The following is a 22,881-nucleotide window of genomic DNA, read 5'->3' as shown; positions in this document are numbered from 1 at the left end:
CCCAATACATAATTACGACTCTTGATTCCCTATTAAGAATTCACAAAGTCCGGCTTTACGGACAGGATTAAGAGGTGTGAAGTAAGGATTAACTGGACACGTGTAATTATGAATGAAGAACAATGTGGGGGTGATACACGAGGGCGAATTGATGGTTAGGTCCCGAACTTAATTATGAACGATTGACCAGATACAATTTTTACTTTTATTATTCAGATGGGTGGACGACCTCACGGCCCGCTTAGTGCTAAGTGGTTATCGGAGCTGGAAAATGCCGCCACCAACCTTGATGAGGTCTAGAATCTAGGTTCTTTTTGCAACAAAACAGCTGCCCCACCCTTGAAACCGAAATGCATTACTGCTTCACGACAGAAATTGGCAGGGTGGTGGCAAAGACACTAAGCCAAAATTACTGTAGGTTCCTCTTCAGGCTCAGGGGCCACATTACCTGCTGTGGACAGCATCTCTTCAAGCAGATCAAATGGATTTGATCATTAAAATACCTGTATAATATGATTCTACTGATATATTTTGTAATATCGTAATAAAAATATGAAAAAATGGCTTTCTTAAAAGCGTAAAAATGCCTAATTAATGCTGTTTTCGAAATGACCGTATAAAATGCAAGGCCTGAAACTAACGGACTAAGCACTACGGCAGTTGTTTTCTCTGTTCGCAGATTCAAGTGTACATAACTTTAAAATGGGTTTGTCGTCGTCGTGGCCTAAAGGATAAGACGTCCGGTGCATTCGTGTTGAGCGATGTGTTCGAATCCCGCTGGGAAGTATCAATTTTTCTAATGAAATACCTACATAACAAATGTTTACGATTGACTTTCACGGACCTCTTGTGAGTCCGCACGGGTAGGTACCACTACCCTGCCTATTTCAGCAACCCAGAAGCAGCAATGCGTTTCGGTTTAAAGGGTGGGGCAGCCGTTGTAACTATACTTGAGACCTTGGAACTTATATCTCAAGGTGGGTGGCGCGTTTACGTTGTACATGTCTATGAGCTCCAGTAACCACTTAACACCAGGTGGGCTGTGAGTTACTCCACCCACGTAAGTAATAAAAAAAATGGGTAAGTAATACCAGCAAACTGTGTATGCACCAGGTAATGTTAAATTTACAAGGAGTAGTATCACTGTACACCATAATTCTTACGGTCTCTTAATTATTTGGATTAAATTCATAATTGCTATTTACGATTACTTTTTAACGAAGGCATTAAATTATATAATTTCATTAAGACAGCATACGAAAAACGTTGCGGCTTTAGCTAGTGATATAATAAATCACCTCCGATATATCTGTACCCCCACAGACACAGCTCACTGAGTTTCTCGCCGGATTTTCTCAGTGGGTCGCGTTTCCGATCCGGTGGTAGATTCTGCGACGCACGGCTCTTGCTAGGGTTCGTGTTAGCAACGTCGTCAGGTTTGAGCCCCGTGAGCTCACCTACTAGTTAAGGTTACGCTGAAATAGCCTCTCAGGGCTATCAGCATAGGCAGGAAAAAAAAATTAACTGTGACGGACATATCTCGTACAAAAAGAGTGTGTGACTCGCAGAACTCTTCATAGATTTTAACCAAACTTTTAATTACGATAAAAACAACTGACACTCCAAGCGGCCGAATCAAAGGCGGGCGGCGTCTTTGTCGGCTTACATCAAAGCGTTATCGATGCAATCACGGCACGATCGCGAAACGATTATCGATAGGTACTCGAATGTTCGGATGTGTATCGATATTTTGATAACGGCGCTAATCAGTGATGTTCGATAATATGACAAATATACTTAGATAGAGAAATTACGAGACGATTTGAAAATAGATATAGGTTGTGGTGTGAACTTTTTATTGGTGTAGTAGACAGAGAAGCTAGCGGTCAACGCGGTGATAAGTCGCCAGACGCCGCCAAAATGAGAGATGAGTTTGAGCAAAACAATATTTCAATATAGAATCTATTGAATCATCATTATACTATACCTTAGTAGTGTATCGTTGCAACCGAAAGAAAACCAAATGAATTTACAAGACTTTCTGTTATTATAATATTACTAGCTGACCCGGCAGACTTCGTAGTGCAGTCAATCGATAAATAAAATACCTAAGCTATTGTATAAAATAAACTTAAAAGAAACAAAAGGAATCCGTCCGACGGGGGACACATCAAAGGAAAAATATAAATAAAATTGTTATTTTTCTTTAATTCCGAGCATTGTCATATTTATCTACCTTTTAAACCTTCTCTGGAGTTCCACAAATAATTCAAGACCAAAATTAGCCAAATCAGTCCAGCCGTTCTCGATTTTTATGTGACTAACGAACAGCAATACATTTATATATATATAGATATCACACATATATCACGCACTTAAACAGTCGACGTTGCTAATACAACCAAACTGTCCACTTAAAGGTTTGTTCTGATATCGCCCGAAAAAATAGCCGTGATAGCGAAAATCAAACGTATATGCTTCCTGCTGTATGTCCCGTGAGAAACGAATAATTTACGCAATTAAAACTACTTTTACTGCATTTTTTTTATGAAGTAAGAATTACTGGGGGCCCGAAGGCCTTTCCAGATTCACCAAGACAGGTGGGCAAGCAAAAGCTCAGCCAGGAGGGATAGGATTTGCTAAAAGCTGCCCGAGCGCCTCCAAAGGAGACCTAAAAACTCGCAACTGCTTCGCGAATGAATCTACTACCGGATCGGAATCGCGATCCGTTGAGAAGACCCGGCGAGAAACTCAGCGGGCTGATGTATGAATTAGAAACTGTTACTGCTACGATTTGCAAATATGTATGCCCACAGTGGATTATTCTACATATTTCGTGCTTCGACTTACGAATTTCACCGCCACAGATAAGTATAAGATTTTCTTCATTTCAAATATTTGCTAAAGAGAAAAAAGTTAATCCTAGTTATGCTATTCGAGGTAAAATGCTTGGCCCTTATCTAACTCATGATTTCTTCGTATCGCGATGATGGAAAACCAAGTTAAACAAACTGTCAGATTTCAAGATAATGTTAGTTCTTTCGGTGTCAAAAAATATAGACGTGAATGTCAACAAATAATTTCATCATTGGTAGTTAGAACAATCTATACTTAGTCTGGCCATAAATACTGTTACAATTAAAAATAAACAAAATATTAGATTTGAATTTGGAATCTGTCATTTTTATATGATTGCTCATTGAGTTTTCTCATTTTGGCGCCAATACATTGTACAATATTTTGCGATATTAAAATGGAGTGAGGTGATAAAGAGAACCGAATCGCTGTGATTGCATTACACAAAGTAGGTATGGAGCCAAATACAATTTTTAAAACTCTCCATACGCTTGGTATTAGTAAAATGTTTGTGTACCGGGCTATTAATAGGTGCAATGAGACTTCCTCTGTTTGTGACAGAAAAAGATCTGGCCGTCCACGTAGTGTTCGTACGAAAAAGGTGGTCAAAGCAGTAAGGGAAATAATTCGACGAAATCCTGTCCGAAAGCAAAAGATTTTATCTCGGGAGATGAAGATAGCACCTACAACAATGTCGCGTATTTTAAAAGATGACTTAGGACTTGCAGGCTGTAAGAGACGTACTGGTCATTTCTTAACTGATAATTTAAAAGAGAATAGGGTGGTAAAATCGAAACAACTACTGAAGCGGTACGCAAAGGGAGGTCATAGAAATTTTTTGTTTACGGATGAGAATTTTTTTACAATTGAGCAACATTTTAACAAGCAAAATGATCGTATTTATGCTCAAAGCTCTAAGGAAGATTCCCAATTAGTCGACAGAGTGCAACGTGGGCACTATCCGACTTCAGTTATGGTTTGGTGGGGTATTAGCTATGAAGGAGTGACTGAGCCATACTTTTGTGAAAAAGGTATCAAAACATCTGCACAAGTGTATCAAGATACCATTCTTGAGAAGGTAGTGAAGCCCCTTAACAACACCATGTTCAATAATCAAGAATGGTCCTTCCAACAAGACTCGGCGCCAGGTCATAAAGCTCGGTCTACGCAGTCTTGGTTGGAAACGAACGTTTCGGACTTCATCAGAGCTGAAGACTGGCCGTCTTCTAGTTCCGATCTTAATCCGCTGGATTATGATTTATGGTCAGTTTTAGAAAGTACGGCTTGCTCTAAACGCCATGATACTTTGGAGCCCCTAAAACAATCCGTACAATTGGCAGTGAAAAATTTTCCCATGGAAAGAGTGCGTGCTTCTATTGATAACTGGCCTCAACGTTTAAAGGACTGTATTGCAGCCAATAGAGACCACTTCGAATAAGCTTTTTATACTTTAAATTGTTTTATATTTATGTATTAGACTAACACACTGTAAAAGTAATAAATGTTATTTGCAATAGAATTTTTTTAATTTTTAATTGTAAGTGTTTAAGCCCAGACTAAGTATATTAAATACGTGAAGAAAAAATGTTGTATCCCTTTTTACGAAAATTGCGCGGACGGAGGAGTATGAAATTTTCCTCGCTTATAGAGATTATAGAGAAGAAGTGTACAATGCTAATATTTTTTTAAACTAATGCATAAAAGATACATTAAATCAATAAAGAAAACATTACACACACTACCATGTATTTGACACACATACACTCTCTTTGTTTATTGTCAAACTTTTGTTATTGCTTAAAGTGTGTAGTCAAATTGAGAATAGGTTAGTATTGGACCATAATAATGTTGATAAGTTTCAATTAATTATAGTCGAATTTCGACTACTGCCGGACCACTAGTATATATAAAAATGTCGACAGTTTATTCGTGAATGTGACCACAAATGTGGCCACAGCTCGCGATAACCAAAGAAAATAATCTTATACCTACGTCGAGTTTTAAACAGTTACACCGGGACAACTAAACTGTAAATTTTCAGACGGTATGTCGTATTGAATTTCAGTTCTATTACCAAAATATATACACAAATAAACAAAGCTTTACGGGTATTGTAATTTTTTCCCTGCCTGTTCTCTGATAACCTAAGGGATTATTCCAGCTACGCCCAGACGGGTAGACGAGCTCACGTGTTCAGCCTGAGAGAATTTGCTAACACTAGCCCTAGCGAGAAATCAGTGCTTCGCAGAATCTATCACCGGATTGGAATCGCGACCCATTGTGAAGATCTGGCGAGAAACTCAGTGGGCAAGTATTGTAAATTCGCAGGGATATGTACCACCATTCTGTCTAGGTAAATCTGACGCGCTTTCCGGCTACACTCAATTTAAAACTGTTTTTTTTTTCAATCGCATGCGTATTTCGTATTGATGTCATATTCTGCCTTTAAAATGCAAGTCTGATGTTGTCACGAAGCTTATTCGATGTGGTAACCAAATGTCTCAGCGAATATAATCGGCAGTTAACAGATAATGCTTTCAACATAGCAACGGGGGGACTTCACTCACCTGACATAGACCCGAGCTCATGGGGATGATGCGAGTTATTGTTACTTAGCGTCGTATTATTGTTGCTCTCGGCATTATTACTACTCCCGCCGCTCGTGTTCGCGCTCTGCAGAAACAAAACCACAATTTTACTCAACGAAGCAGAAATAAAACTGACCCATTCAACCGTCAAGTTTAACGGATAATATTCGTTCGGATTCATCAGAGAACGGGCGGCATTGTTGTGTCGGTACCAGCGAACTGCAATAACCAACTATTTAATGGTGGTAGGATGTCTAGTACGCCCGCACAGGTAGGTACCACCACCCTGCATATTTCTGCCGTGAAGTAAATGCGTTTCGGTTTGAAGGGTACGGTAGCTGTGGTACTGTAAAACCTTAGAACTCTTGTCTCAAGTTGGGTGACGGCATTTACGTTGTATATGTCGGTAACCACTTAACACGAAATGGACCCATTATCTAAGCATTAAAATATATATATACTAACGCAACTAGAGTCGCACATAAAAACTAGCAACAGCGATCAACATTCGAAGCGAAGTTAGTTGCTCAAAATCGGTATTACCTTTTCTAAGACATCGTGATCTTCTCTACAATAGAGCGCTCCGCCTTCTCGCAACGCGAATTCGTCACCTAGAATTTGGACTTGAATTAGAGCCTCGAGAGATGAGGTCCAAGTGTCTCTGTGCTGCGGCAGAAACCAAACCGGATCCAGCATCAGATATGACCAAGGTAGGTTCGAAACGTCCAAAATAATATAATAACAATAAAGAATGGGGTATTAAACTGTAAGTATAGTTCTATTTATATCTAAGATTCTTGACAACCGATGAAAATCCTTTACAGGTTTTTGATTGCCAATCAGTCAGCGTCTTTCGATGTTGTTCGAGGTACAAATGTGCTTATGTATTCTCGTGTCACAAGAGAATCGAGTTTGGGCCGTTGGTTTTAGGGCATATGACAATCCTTTACAGGCTTTTGATTGCCAATCAGTCAGCGTCTTTCCATGTTATTCGAAGTACAAATGTGCTTATGTAGTCATGTCACAACAGGGGCCGTTAGTTTTAGGGCATAGGCATATTGGCCTGGAGCCAGTAAAGAATGCTTACCAGGTATAAGTTGTCGGGCACAAGCGCAGCATCTAAAACAATCTATGTGGTATATCTTCGTCTTGGCACGCATCACGAAGTCGTTTTTACTGAAGGACGCGCCGCATTTGTCGCATTTCGTGCCGAATAACCTGAGGACAAATGGCGATATAATTTACTTAACTGATTACGCTACTTTGTGGTGTATTTATGATAGATTACTGGTGGTAGGACCTCTTGTGAGTCCGCGCGGGTAAGTACCACCGCCCTGCCTATTTCTGCCGTGAAACAGTAATGCGTTGCGGTCTGAAGGGTAGTGCAGCCGTTGTAACTATACTGGGATCTTAGAACTTCTCAAGGTGGGTGGCGCATTTCCGTTGTAGATGTCTATGGGCTCCAGTAACCACTTAACACCAGGTGGGCTGTGAGCTCGTCCATCCATCTAAGCAATAAAAAAAAAAGATTGCGAGCACACGAGAGCCTGGTAGTAAGTAGTTAAAAGTCGACGGATGCAACGATAAAGGCACAGGCGATTTCTACCGAAAATATCCCGGGGATGCGAATTGATGGTTGATGGCAAACCGATATGGGATCGACAATCCAAACGGCCAATCCAGTTATTGCTGGTATATTTAAAGACGCGTGGCCTAAAATAACACTATCCTATATCCCGTGGGTGTTTTAAATGGCGGCTAAAAGGTTCACCGGGTAATAGGTGTTTGCTAATTATGCCGGCGTCCTGCGGATACCGATTGCTATTTACGGTATAGCCAATACATATTGTCATATTTATATTGTGGGCAGAGGAACGTGTGCAGGAGGATCTGATGATGAGTAGTTCCCGTCACTCACGGATTGAAGTCGTCGTGGCCTAAAGGATAAGACGTCCGGTGCATTCGTATCTAGCGATGCACCGGTGTTCGAATCCCGCAGGCGGGTACCAATTTTTCTAATGAAATACGTACTTAACAAATGTTCACGATTGACTTCCACGGTGAAGGAATAATACCGTGTAATAAAAATCAAACCGGCAAAATTAAAATTTTCGTAATTACTGGTGGTAGGACCTCTTTGAGTCCGCACGGGTAGGTACCACCACCCTGCCTATTTCAGCCGTGAAGAAGTAATGCGTTTCGGTCTGAAGGGTGGGGCAGCCGTTGTAACTATACTGAGACCTCCTAGAACTCATATCTCAAGGTAGGCGGCGGCATTTACGCTATAGATGTCTATGGGCTCTGGTAACTAGTTAGCATCCGGTGGGTTGTGAACACGTCAACTCATCAATGCAATAAAAAAAGTCAGTAATGCCAGGGTAACAGATGACCTACCGCCACTGAAGCCGTTTGAAGGGTGGTCTTTCAAAAGCCTTTAAACAAAACTATTGAGGTTTTCAACTCGTGTTTCGAGGTGTGACCGCCTTAAAACAGATGGGCTTGTTTAAAAATCTATTTCATTATTTCATTTACCAAACCTAAGACATTCTAAAACGCCTCTATTTTATTGCTAGATTTACAGCTCACACTAATTTACCGACTACATTCCTTTAGATATTATGATGGTAACGCCGTCGCCCACCTTTAGATATAAGATGGACGTGTCAATATTACTATAATAAGTCTGTCCTAACATGTACTTAGTCTATGCAACCGATGATCAATGTTAATAAATAAAAAAAAACAAATGCGACTACTTTCAAAAAAGAAATATCCAATCGTGAAAGGCACCCCGATTGCCGCCCGAAAAGCAAACTGTAACCCCCAAAATATCTTTTAAAAGCTCGTGCTAAGTGCAAGCTCCGGTGTCAATGACCCCTGCCCAACCCCCGGGCAATTTTACTAAAAGCCTCGCCTATAGATAGGCTGTGGTTATGTTTAGCGGTACCTACTACTGGCTTTGTGATATGCAAACCTCTTTATTATATGGCAGGTGGATTGAATCGAACTATGCCTTTTTATTGTTTTAATAGGCAAACGAAGAAGCGACCATACGGCCTACGTTATGATCACCGATGCTTATGAACATCAACAATGAAAAATCATCAAAACTCTTGTCTTTTTTTCTTTAAATACTTCTTTTAAATACTAGATTAGACTACTTAATTATCTATCATATCAATGTACACGATGTTTAATTAGACAACGCAATTATTATACACTAGCGACCCGCCCTGGCTTCGCTTCGGAAACTGTAATTTATTATTGATTTCTCCACTATTTAATGGATGTTATTATACATATAAACCTTCCTCTTCAATCACTTTATCTATTAAAAAAAACCGCATCAAAATCCGTTGCGTAATTTTAAAGATTTAAGCATACATAGGGACAGATATAGGGTCAGAGAAAGCGACTTTGTTTTATACTATGTAGTAAAGTTGCATTTGTAGTGAATCATCAATCTATATACAACGTTCGTAATAGTAAAAAAAATGTAAACACAATTTTTGCATGTTTCAGTTTTGGCGGGCTTTCCGTCTTCCTACCACAGACTAATAAGACTGTTCGTAATCTGCAACTAATATAATAATAATGTGTTACTTAAATGTAAGGAACGCTATTAATAATGTAAAATCAATAATGAATGAATCAAACTCCGACAAAAATCACGAGTCATCTTGAATATGTGCTTTTAAGAAAAGAAAAAAACACGCTTTTATAGAAAACCCAAACTAAAAACAGAAAATAAATTTATTGTAAAAATAGGCGTCGGGTCAATAGTTATAAATATTTTATTGCCAGATATGAGTAGAAGGATTATATAATAATATGATAATATCTTAAAAAGCAGCCCGAGCTTTTTTTTGCAATCAATTTATTGTTTAGTTTTAGTTGGATTTTCTATTAAAGCCGTGTTTTTTAGTTTTTCCATACTATTATTCTTTAAAAACGCTTGTATAGTTAAATTTCTATAATAAGGTATTCATTTGTACAGCGATTGAGTTAGGTTTTGCTTTGCTTTGGTTTTTTTTACATTTTTATTGCTTAGATGGGCGGACGAGCTCATAGCCCACCTGGTGTTAAGTGGTTACCGGAGCCCATAGACATCTACAACGTAAATGCGCCACCCACCTTGAGATATAAGTTCTAAGGACTCAGTATGGTTACAACGACTGTGCCCCAACCTTCAAACCAAAACGCATTATTGCTTCACGGCAGAAAAAGGCAGGGCGGTGGTACCTACCCGTACGGACTCACAAGAGGTCCTACCACCAGTAATTACTTATCCAAATTATAATTTGGCAAGTTTTGATTTTTATTACACGATGTTATTCCCTCACCGTGGAAGTCAATCGTGAACATATTTTGTTAAGTACAAAATAAAATGGAAGTTGGTCCCAAAAAAATTGTCGTTAATCCTGATTATCCTTGGTACGGCCTAAGACGTATGCCTATATTTATTTTCGAAGAATCAGTCCTGCGGACGAACGTTTTATATTTTCCCGAGCAAATCTACGGACAGAACTAGGTGGTAACAGCTTGGCGCCGTCAGAACTAAATAAACAGCTTGATAAGCGATAAGAATTCTATGTAAATATTAAGTTATCGTTATGATCGTTCTTTAAATTCGCAAGGATCAAGAAAATATCTTAATGACCTTAATGATAAATAAGATCTTAGTGATAGATAATGTTTTTGAAGGTTTAACTATTTATATCTGACATGGGCTGCGTCGTCTTTGGTATTTTGCTTTTAAAGTACGGGGAAATCCCCTCCGATGCTTATGGGTTATCTAATCTATTGGGAAGGTTATACAGGACTTATCATGGACAGGCCTCAAGTTAGATTCCTACGGAGTAAGAGTTTTTGTTAAATATATTTGACTTTTGGGCTCTAAACGTTCTGGTATCTGAGTGTCTGCCTATAACCCTTAAAAAACCCTTGCATCGATAGAAGGATTTTCATTTCACTTTTAATAACGATCGACCGAGATTTTCCTTTTTTTATTGCTGAGATGGGTGGACGAGCTCACAGTGCACATGGTTTTAAGTGGTTACTGGAGCCCATAGACATCTATAACGTAAATGCGCCACCCACCTTGAGATATTAGTTCTAAGGTCTCAAGTATAGTTACAACGGCTGCCCCACCCTTCAAACCGAAACGCATTATTGCTTCACGGCAGAAATAGGCAGGGCGGTGGTACCTACCCGCGCGAACTCACAAGAGGTCGTACCACCAGAGATCTTCGCTATACTATTTGGCTCTGTCAGGAAGGAACTTCTGTCATCCCCCGCCATCCAAACCAGGTGACCTCTCCTCCGCGCGTCGTGTTCCTCAGTGCTGAAGATCGTGACTTTTATGGATTACATACGTAAAGGGTTTCTTGGGGAAATTTCTAGTGGTGGGTTCCCGCATCCTTCCACAGTAGAATTTCAGAGGCTATTTAGTAGTGACCAGAGATAGTAAATTTCCAAAAGCGACGGTGATCAATCAGGCGAAAAGAAACCTATAATCATTCTCATTTAAATCGCCCTCAAATCACGCTTCAGGAAACTCCGTCAGCCCCCGTTCTCTCTTTTAACAGATCAATTTTGTACGTAAATATTGTAACCGTATAGTCTGGGAGAGTTTCGTGTTACGGCTAATTGACGCAGGACGGGTCGCCGACTGTCGTTCTTGACTTACGCTGTAATGACACGGACCTACTGTCTACACGGTGTAGATCACGACATGGTATATCGACGCTTGAAAAGCAAACGTGACTAAGCGACAATAAATAACTGCTTTGTACATAAATGATAGGCAATAACCATATTCGATGCGCAAAAAAAATATATTTCTAGGTCTATTAAAATAATTTCAAGCCTACAGCTACTAGCTAGATTCTACTACAGCTAGATTCGTTAAAATAAATTTTGTTTTCAGGTATTTCAACTTTAAATTAGTCTACTGTAAAGTTCACGTATTGTCGCTTAGTCGCGTTTGCCTTTCAAGCGTCGATATGTATTCGTTTTGTTATTGCGACGAAGCTTTCGCTCGATTTGATGTTAATTTGTTGTTATATCCTATACACATCACAGAGTGGCACGTCATTTTGGATCCTCCCGATTCACTAACGGTGCTTTTAGGTTCCTCAATTACCGGTTATCGTTCTTGTCGAACACGTCATCTGCGACGAAGGGCTCGGCGAGTAAATTAACCCACAGACACAGCCCACTGAGTTTCTCGCCGGATATTCTCAGTTGGTCGCGTTTCCGATCCGGTGGTAGATTCTGCGAAGCACGGCTCTTACTCGGGTTCCTGTTAGCAACGTCATCAGGTTTGAGTCCCGTGAGCTCACGTACTAATTCGGCGAATCTAGAATAACCCCTCCAGGTTACTAGAATAGGTAGGAAAAAAAAAACAGATTGGCTTGGATTTGGGCGAGGACTTAATAGAGTTGCAGTACACCTTCTCGACTGAAGAAGAATGAGACCCACTTTTGCGGGATGAGAATAAAGTTGGGGAAAGGAGAAGGTGGTGTTTTGGTGAAATGTCATTAACGAGCACTTAACCCATAGACACAGCCCAGTGAATTTCTCGCCGGATCTTCTCAGTGGGTCGCATTGACGATCCGGTGGTGGATTCAGTGAAGCACTGCTCTTGCTAGGGCTAGTGTTAGCAAATTCTATCAGGTTGAGCCCGTGAGCTCATCTATCCTACCGGGTGTAGCTGGGATAGCCTCTTAAGCTGCCAGCGATTAAGTCGGGGTACCACTCATCACTTTTAATTATTATTCTCATAATCCTCTTGCAGGCCTGCTGGAAGAGATTTCTTAAAGATATAAGCAGTGCCTTTGTACATAATTTTCCTATTACTCTGTACTATGTCTTCTTTTTTGTGTGTACATAAATAAAATAAATAGGGGGAAAAAAGAACACGAAGTTTGCTGTGACCTCTGCCATTACTGAAGTCCATGAGCTAGAGTAACAACTTTCCGTCAGCTCAGCCGTTAGCTCATCTATCTTCTAAACAAAACAAACTAAATCGTATCCTGATTGTTCATAACAAAATATACAGTACAAATAATAGTAACATCCTTAGGAAGTTGCGATGAAGATATTGTTTACTTTTTTCATCCGTCTCATAATTGACTTTTGTTCATTGTTAATTTTATTGTAGTGTTTAGATAATGTGAACGCTTATAGGTCGGTGAGGAAGTCCGGTGTGTCAGTTGATTGTGTGGAGAGTCATTATACTTATGTTTGTGAGAAACGTAAGTACCCAACTGCTGATGGGAGAGAAATATTTGTTCGGCAAAATCTTTTTTTTTTCATATAATTAATGCATTTAAATACAGTCTTTACAGATGTTCGGAAATTTTTATTAATGTCTGTGTTGTTTTGTGTATAATCTATAACAGGTTAACGAACTGAGAATTATAAAGATGAGGTTTCTTAAAATGAACTACAGAAATGTATATAGCTACAGAAAGATTTGTAACTTTCAAAGTAACTAATGAAATCGCAGTCTTAAAATCAACGAAGATTTGACAATCAAAAAACATTAGCTGCCGTCAAAAAGACTATTTGCATTCCCGAATACAAAAATAAAGGTATTCACGTAATGTTTGTTTATCGATACGAAAGAAAAATGTAATCGAAAACCCGCTTATCCGGCCCGGTGTAAACGGAAACAAACACAGCACTGAGGGATCGGGTTCCCGCCGCCCGCCGCGCTGTCATTCTGACGTTTGTTTTGGCGCCAAAATACATAATGCTCAGTCGAAGCCGTTTGTTTTCTCTTCGCCACATCAGAAAATACGAAACCAAATTTTATTGCGGCCGCAATCGAATCGGGAAGCCTGAACTCGCCTTTATTTTAACGTCGTAAGAGCGTTTGGTGTTAGGCGTAATTTTTGACAGCTGTCAAATGTTATTCTGCGCCCGGTAATATTATATTTTGGCCGCGCTAGATGGAAGGGTGAAAAGATAAACAGATGAGAGTTATTTTAGTGAATTTGTATAGAAAGAGGCGCCGGCGCGATGTTTGATTGACATTCGGTTATGATTTTTTTTTTTCGTTTCGTGCAATGAATGTTTTAGCTTGTAATAGTTCTATTCGTAATTTTGTTTTAAACACGATCTACTTAAATAGATTTCGATCGTTTATTAGTTAATGTTTCATAGACATTGTAAGAGTTATTTTTGGAATGTTTAAGTGCGTACCTCCATTAAAATCCAGAGTAATAAAAATTAAGTGAAGCTAGAATAGTTTAAGTGATAAAACTGTTTGTTCGTTGTAGATCATCGTAAGTATTTTGTAATTTAAACTTTCACTATTCATTCTAAAATATAAACAGGGTTCAATGTTCCGAGGCTTAAGAAGTCTATTTCATTGTCGGACCACGTATTTGAATGTAGGAACTATCAAAATACCTACTACTGAAAAAATTGTCGATCATTGCTAGTGTAAGAAGGGTTGGTTTATCCTAAGCATTTACATTTACAATACTATACATAATTTAAAATAAACATATGATAATAATGTTATTATCATGTAGTAGTATATTAATATAAAATTTAATTTTAACTTTAGCGATAGTGTACAGACTCCTTTAAGAGTTAGCGGCTAAGAGTAGACAACTAGTATACTAGGTAATATATCTAGTATTTTTTGCGGTAGGCAGCGGCTTGGCTCTGCCCTTGGCATTGCTGAAGGCCAACCAACGACGGTAACCACTCACCATCAGGTGGGCCGTATGCTCGTCTACAAAGGCAATAAAAAAAAAATCATAGCTTTTTGTCGAACGTGATTAATCCGGTGATAAATCGCAATTTGTATTCTGTATTCTGTCGGAAATTGACCTAACAGCTTAATAAGTCACTTACCTAGTATAATCTCTTTTGCAATAAGTCTTTCCGTCTCTAACGAAGCACGTGCAGGATTCGTCGAGGAACTGCCGGCATTCCTGACACTTTAGGCAGGCCGCGTGCCACTCCAAGTCAGGGGCCACCCGGAGGATGTACTGGTCGTGGATCTGTCCTCCGCAGCCGACGCACAACGAGAGCCGGAGCTTTTCTGTAGACGAAAACCTCGATTAGTGGTTTGCGTGACCTTCAACCCAAGAAAAGTCGTATTATTCTTCATGGGGAGTAGAAGACAAAGCCAGTTCCCGTGTAGAGGAAGAGGAACGATCTATCTAAATCTAGATAGAGAAGGTAACACACGCGATGAGTGGACGAGCTTCTTTTTTTTATTGCTACCCAAGCTGATAGTCCTAAGAGACTATTTCAGCGTAACCTTAACAGGTAAGTGAGTTCGCGGGGCTCAAGCCTTACGTGGTTGCTAACACTAACCCTAACAAAAGTAGTGCTTCGCAGAATCTACCACCGGATCGGAAACGCGACCCACTGAGAAGATCCGGCGAGAAATTCAGTAGGTTCTGTCTGTTGGTTAATTTACTCGTCGAGCCCTTCGTCGCAAGCGACGGGTTCGGCGAGGACGGTGACCGGTGCTTGAGGTACCTAAAAGCACCGTTAGTGGATATCGGGAGGATCCGAAATGACGTGTCACCTACGAGCTAAATATATCAGAAGCTAAATATCGGAACAATCAGACATGAAGGCGGAGTTCGATTCCCGTCTTTAAAACCAGAATTATTTACATATGTAAAGAAAAACCTTTATCGTTTAAAACCTTTAAAACTCTTTAGTTTTAAAAAAGATTTTTCTTAAACGGAATCACTCATTTCTCTGTCATTCAGTGAAAACAAAGTTCAGTTTTCTATAGTTTAATAATACTGTTTAATGTTTTACATTATTTTTAAAAGTGATGAAGGGCTTTAAATGTTGTTTTCTTATTATATCACAGAAAAAGCAATTAAGCCTTTTATTGTTTAACTAGCGACCCGCCCTCGCTTCGCTTCGGAAACATTAAAAGACACATGAAACCAAAAAAAAAAAAAATTAAAAAAAGTAGCCTATGTTCATTAGGGACAATGTCGGCTTCTAATGGAAAAAGAATTGTTCAAATCGGTCCAGTAGTTTCGGAGCCTATTCGAAACAAACAAACAAACAAATCTTTCCTCTTTATAATATTAGTATAGATAATTCTAAAGTATTCCATATCATTATATTACACATATATTATATAACTATATACATATATGAGATCGTCAGCGCAAAAGTGGCCTAAGCTTACCATAGTTAGTATGGAGGCAATTAAGTTTGAATTTTCATGAATTTGAATTTGAGTAGACAAAATAAAACAATACGCGCAAAAATAATGTTGACAAAACTATCTGCTATCTATGGGTGAAACTATGGATAGGTCGGATTTGCATAAAAAATATGATATTTTAAATAAATTCGAATATACGTCATATAAGCTTGAATATAAAAAAAATTGTGGGTTAGGCCACTTTTGCGCTGATGGCCTCATATATGGGTAAGTTTTCGGCAGTCATAGGCAGCGCGATCATACCCTTACGAGTTTAAAATATACCAACACTGGTTATTACGCAAAATTAGAAGTGCTCTTCAAGTTTCATTGAATTACACTGAGGTGTAGCGAGCTTCCACTACCCGGATGACGTGGGAAGGGAAGGAAGGGTAAGAAGGGAGTGGCTAACATTACAAAACTTGAGGCCGTAGCGTTGAGGGCTTTTTGATTTTAAACTGGTAAAGCTCAGCCATGTTTGCTGAAACTACACACACGCCACCTGTCGTACTATACTATAACAGAGACTGCCAAACAATCGTCAACTAATCTTTATAACAATCTAATGGCTTAGAAACATATAGGAGAGAAAAACATTCAGTTTTATTTACATAGATTTATCAGGGGCTGCGACCTATTACTGAATATTTCCTTCCTAAATTCATCCGTAGTACTTCTTGGAAGGTAGATATTATCTTAGCTCTGCCCATTTGACTGGTGATTGTGTGACATTTGACCATTTAAAATGTGATTTAAAAACATGAGGTATCACAGTTTTTTTTTTTATTGCTTAGATGGTGGACGAGCTCACAGCCCACCTGGTGTTAAGTGGTTACTGGAGCCCATAGACATCCACCACGTAAATGCGCCACCCACCTTGAGATATAAGGTTCTAAGGTCAAGAGGTCCTACCAGTAATTACGCAAATTATAATTTTGCGGGTTTCATTTTTATTACACGCTTCACCGTGGAAGTCAATCGTGAACATTTGTTGAGTACTTAGTTCATTACAAAAATTGGTACCCGCCTGAGATTCGAACACCGGTGCATCACTCAACACGAATGCACCGGACGTCTTATCCGTTAGGCCACGACGACTTCTATTTTAGGTATTGGACATTTGACAAAAAGGTTTCACGGCAGATATAGGCAAGTGGATAATGTTAATTTTTGCTGGAGCTAAATTAGATTGGTCCAGGTGAGAAGCAATCAATCTTGCAGAACCGTTAATATAAACATAAGTATCTTTTTTTTTTTTTTTTTTCAAAAATTCATTTGCGCGAACTTCAGTGATACAGCCGTCGCGAAACGTGCTGAGTCACATCACGAAACATGAATTATGAATAAATTAACGTTGTCGGATCGGACTCAATCGATATCGTCTGTAGGCGTGGTCGAGGTCCCGCCCAGTCTGGTGCTCACGGAAATACGGTGGCCTCTTTCACTCGCTAAGTCTCTTTTACGCTTGAAAAATATATTAGGGGCAATGAAAATATTTGAAAATTATTGTTGTTGTGTTATTTTTTTTTTGTACCAATTATTTATTTGACCGACTTTCGAATTTACGGAGTTTTGTTATTATTTAACAATTGTAATCGATAAGCTTGATTTCTGTTAGCGAAGCTGAGTATCAATTCTGTTAGTGGGTCCAATTTTATGACCTATTTATTTATTTATTTAGACACACACATTAGCAATACACACAAAACATTCAAGCTTAAAATTAACATGTATAAAATTAAGTACTGGTATGTAAGCCAGTTACAGGCATGTACAGTAATCTCTTGTAACTCACTATGACATGTTACGGCAATTTTACAAACAGCGGAGAAATAGGTTAAATTTAAATGTTAACAGTACGACATAAAAAAAAACCTATTGCTTAGTCGTCCTGCTATAAGGTCTGAGGATCTAAGCTCCTTTGACAACACTCGTCAATACGACCGTTTAAACCGAAACTCAAGATTCCTTTAACGATAGTGGTTCTTCAAACTGTCCTGATTGATGACTTTTAATGGCGTAAATTGGATGACTTAATGCCCTATCAAGTGAATAGTTATAGTAGTCCATGAACAAAAGAAAGCCAACACCCAATTTGAGATTTCTTTTTATTCTTCTTATAATGCGGTTTCTTACCGGAGGCTGGATGAGAGCGATTTTCTTTTTGTGCCATAGCGCAAACTTTCCAATCAAGTTGTGTGACATATCATTATGAATGGATTGTTAATTCGAGTACCTTAAATCTTACATTGGGGTTTTAATGATATGTGCATCACAGATTTGTTAAAAAAGTTAGGGTCTGCTCTTTTCCAAATATAAGTACATATGTGATACACAAAATTCACAAGAGATTATTAAAGTACATACATATAAAACAGATTTTTTATTTTTTTTTATTGTTTAAGATGGGTGGACGAGCTCACAGCCCACCTGGTGTTAAGTGGTTACTGGAGCCCTTAAACGTCTACAACGTAAATGCGCCACCCACCTTGAGACATAAGTTCTAAGGTCTCAGTATAGTTACAAATAACTACACTGAGATATAAAACAGATAACTTGAGCTAGAAGAAACAGGTCTTCCCAAGCACCACAAGATCAGCATCTTCTTTATTCTTCACGCAGGACACGACTACAATAGTGACGTATTATCATATTCTCAAGATTTTTTACCACATCTCCACTTAGTCAGTGAGCGGGATAATATTTTGGACCCTCTGAAGACAGGTGATTCGAGATTTCAAAAGCGACTAGCTTTTTGCCAACTAATTGAACACGTCAGCTTTTCTTAGGACTTGCTAAGCCTGGGTTCGCTCACCGCGCGTTTGCATAAATAATTAATTTCCGTGTTCAATGCGAGTTTTTTTCTTTCTTTATTCCTTACATGGGTGGACGAGCTCACAGCCCACCTGGTGTTAAGTAGTTACTGGAGCCCATAGACATCTATAACGTAAATTCGCCACCCACCTTGAGATTTAAGTTCTAAGGTCATAATATAGTTACAACGGCTACCCCACCTTTCAAAGCGAAACGCATTACTGCTTCATGGCAGAAATAGCCAGGGTGGTGGTGGTACCTTACCCGTGCGGACTCACAAGAGGTCCTACCACCAGTAGAAATTTATTTTCTATTTTTTAGTTGGATTTTCTATAAAAGCGTATTATTTAGTTTTTTAAACTATTATTTATTTTTTATGTTTTAGATGAATTTAATTTTTTTTTTATATATTTTTTTAATTAATGAATTGGCATCGGTCCTTAATAATTATGCCAAATTTCCGTTAAGTTAATCCGACGTAAAAGTTAATCCGACGTTTTTAAGGGGGTCAAAATGATGTTCAAAGATTCCATTACATACGAACATACATGCGTCTGAAGCTAATAAAAGCGTATTAAAAACCGCATGTTTAACTTAAAGATCAACGTAACTTGTGAGTTAGTTTTGTCAAATAATTTAGAAATATATCCAGATAGACTGATGAGCATATATTCTTTTGAGGCTTGCGTTGAAGCGGGATAGAGATATTTTTCGAACAGACCACCTATAAGCCCGATTTGAAATTTGACGATGTTGATTTAATGTAGATGCGAATGACCTGACATGGCCAAATACAAACCAAGATCACGGGAAATGCAGTGAGCGTGACGGGACGGTTTCATACCATAAATCTCAAGTTTATATTAATAGATTATTTGACACTGACCTACCTTTCTTCTTCCTTATCCCACATTATGTGACGTGTGACGTCAAGCCTTCTTGGGTCACATGTCTACTAGTACATCTATATATTAATACGTGAAGCAAAAACTTTGTATCACTTATAGAGAATATTCTCTATAAGTGATACAAAGACAAGAAGTGCATAAAGCTAATATTTTTTTTAAATAATGCATAAAGAAAGCATTACACACACTACCATGTATTTGACGCACACATGCATGCATACTATTTATTTATTGTCAACCTTTTGTCCTTGACGTCTGTGGTCAAATTGAGAATAGATTAAATATTGTTTGTCTTTATTAATATTTTTCTATAGTGTAGTCTTGGCGAAATTTGTGATTTACGAAATAGTCTTTGAAAATAGAATCATAATACAAGCTTACAATTTCAATTAATTATAGTCGAATTTCGACTACTGCGGGACTACTAGTTTTACTCCAATTTTATCACTGAACTGGTCCTGAGGTAAAATGAAGTATATCCGATGCATTTATATATTGAACACGAATGTAATACGATTGTAAGAAGATGCAGAAGGTAAAAATATAAACAAACTTTCATTCTTAAAATTACGAATCGAACGAATAAGTTTTTGTGGCTTCGAAACAAGCTTAAGAAATGTATTTTATTAGTTTACGCTGTCAAAAGAGTCGATCTATTGAACTTACGAGCATAAAATAGATAAAAATAATAATTTATTAACGATTTTTTATTAAAAACACATCGATGTGTCCAATAAATTAGACGAAGTTGAGTTTTTCTGCCGTAAACCATTCGCTCGTTCCAATTCGGGGACTGGAAATACTGTTATTGAAATGCAATTTCGACTTCCGCTCTTGTCTCATAACGGGCGAAGTTCACTTTGTGGTTCTTATAGACTTCGACAGCTGATTTACGCCAGGTGAGTTAGTTAAACTACTGGTGGTAGGACATCTTGTGAGTCCGCACGGGTAGGTACCACCACCCCGCCTATTTCTGCCGTGAAGCAGTAATGCGTTTCGGCTTGAAGGGTGGGGCAGCCGTTGTAGATGTCTATGGGCTCCAGTAACCACTTAACACCAGGTGGGCTGGGAGCTCGTCCACCTACCAAAGCAATAAAAAAAAAATTTAACGAAGTTGTATTTACACAAAATATGGCCTACAGAAGTCGTCGTGGCCTAGATGATAAGATGTCCGGTGCATTCGTGTTGAGCGATGCAACGGTGTTCGAATCCTGCAGGCGGGTACCAATTTTTCTAATGAAATACGTACCAAATGTTCACGATTGACTTCTACGGTGCAGGAATAACGTCGTGTAATAAAAATCAAACCCGAAAATTTTTAAATCGCGTAATTACTGGTGGTAGGACGTCTTGTGAGAACGCACGGGTAGGTACCACCACCCTGCCTGTTTGTTTCTGAGTTTCTCGCTGGATCTTATTAGTGGGTCGCGGTTACGATCCGGTGGTAGATTCTGCGAAGCAATGCTCTTGCTAGGGATAGTGCTAGCAATTCTCTTAGGTTCTCTTAGGTAGGCCCGTGAGCTCACCCGCCAGTCCGTGCGAAGTTAGAATAACTCTTTAGGTTATTACCAACGCTTAGGCAAAAAAACAAAACCTTGAAACTTATCAACCGAATACAATGTGAGTTGAAAAAAAAACATTAAAAAAGCTATCAAATTTGAAATTTATTAAACTAAGTTAATTAAGATTCATAAATAAAACTAATTAGGGCCGTATACACCTATTAAAACAAAGTTTTAATTGTTTTGCTTTATTGCATCTCGGTTAACGTCGTCCGATCGTAAAGAAGTTTGGTGCACTTTTGCATTTACTGTCTGTTATGTACAGTTTCAATTACTTTTTGAGTTGGATTCCGTATAGAATATAATAAAACTGAGAACTGGAGCTATCGTTCAGTATCCACAAGCGTCGCTGATAGCAGCGTGATAGTAATGTTAGGTATACATTAATAGAGAGAGTTCAACCCACAGGCACAACCCTCTGAGTTTCTCGCCGGATCTTCTCAGTGGGTCGCGTTTCCGATCCGGTGGTAGATTCTGCGAAGCGCTGCTCTTGCTAGGGCCGGTATTAGCAACACTCCGGTTTGAGCCCCGTGAGCTCACCTAAAAAGCTTCTCAACGCTATCAGCATAGGTAGGAGAAAAAAGAAGATAGTTTGATTTCAGATTGCTAATTTAACTGCAAGTATTGAATAGCTACCAACATAATTGTTTCACAACAATGAGTATCATTGATGAGAGTATTCATATTTTTTCAAAGGTTTTTCAATGGTCATATGTAAGTAACGCATAGTCTGTTCGTCAGCTTCATAAAATCTGATGCATTTTGAACTTTATTTCTAAAACTTTTTACTAAAAATTACTCATAAAAACCGAGAGCTTGCGGGGAAAAGGCCTTGTAGTTTCAAATTTCACTTTGGAATTGAGAAGCGAAGGATATGCGTCATAGTTTAATATGGTCATTTCGCTCACAGAACTATTCGCTGACATTCTTATAATCTATGTTAATAACTCTCCTCTCTCCTAACTTTTTTGTTTGTTAAAATATACAAAATATGCACAGACAGACCTTTACTGGTGGTAGCACCTCTTGGAAGGCCGCACGGGTAGATACCACCACCCTGGCTATTTCTGCCGTGAAGCAATAATGCGTTTTGGTTTGAAGGATGGGGCGACCGTTGTAGCTATAGTGAGGCATTTGAACTCATATTTCAGGGTGGGTGGCGGCACTTACGTTGTAGATGTCTATGGGCTCCGGTAACATAACACCAGGTGGGCTGTGAACTCGTCCACCCCTCTAAGCACTTACAGTTGTTTATTTACCTAAAATACACTTAAAAATAGTTAATTATTATAATTATGGTGACACGCTTTGAGTATTTGATGGTACACAAAAGTGTCATGGCCGAATGGTTGGGAATCACTGACTTATCATATCATCACATTGTTTAATTTACCCAGCAAGACAATGGTGCGGTTGCAACATACGATACTTATTTAACCCGTGCACTGCCTTGTAGGTCACGGGTGCCTTACGCGGCGTATTGAAGTAATTATATCGATTTCCGTTACTAAATTCCTGGATTGTCTTTTTTTTCCCTACCTAAGCTGATAGTCTTGAGAGTCTATTTCAGCGTAACTTTAACTAGTAGGTGAGCTCACGGGGCTCAAACCGGAGAGATGCAGCAAGAGCAGTGCTTCGCAGGATCTACCACCGGATCGGAAACGCGACCCACTGAGAACATCCGGCGAGAAACTCAGTGGGCTGTGTCTGTGGGTTAATTCGCTCGTCGAGCCCTTCGTCGCAAGCGTCGGCTTCGACGAGGACGGTGACCGGTGCTTGTGTTACCTAAAAGCACCGTTAATGGATTGAGAGGATCCGTAATGACGTGTTTTGGGCGATGTCGACTGTTTACCATTCGGTCTACAGAATCGGCTATGGCATTGTTTTGTTTGTTAATGTATGCTTTAGTTCTTTAAGGTCTCTTAGAAATATATTCATACTCAGTATCT

General features: G+C 39.0%; 1 protein-coding gene across 1 annotated transcript in view; it reads right to left on the bottom strand.

Moving 5' to 3' along the window:
- The window catches only part of tup (LIM1_Isl and LIM2_Isl domain-containing protein tup), a 70,037-nt gene that overhangs the window by 9,183 nt on the left and 37,973 nt on the right, over nucleotides 1–22,881 (bottom strand). Inside the window, exons 2-5 of the mRNA XM_028179592.2 lie at nucleotides 14,319–14,508; nucleotides 6,532–6,662; nucleotides 5,988–6,055; nucleotides 5,424–5,529 (exon numbers count right to left, since the gene is read on the bottom strand). Coding sequence (XP_028035393.1) covers nucleotides 5,424–5,529; nucleotides 5,988–6,055; nucleotides 6,532–6,662; nucleotides 14,319–14,508 — 495 coding nt within the window. The remainder of the gene's footprint in view (nucleotides 1–5,423; nucleotides 5,530–5,987; nucleotides 6,056–6,531; nucleotides 6,663–14,318; nucleotides 14,509–22,881) is intronic.

The sequence above is a fragment of the Bombyx mandarina genome, chromosome 28 (assembly GCF_030267445.1).
Source record: "Bombyx mandarina strain Sakado chromosome 28, ASM3026744v2".
In the NCBI taxonomy this organism is placed as follows: domain Eukaryota; kingdom Metazoa; phylum Arthropoda; class Insecta; order Lepidoptera; family Bombycidae; genus Bombyx; species Bombyx mandarina.
This window is presented reverse-complemented; position numbering and strand designations above follow the sequence as displayed.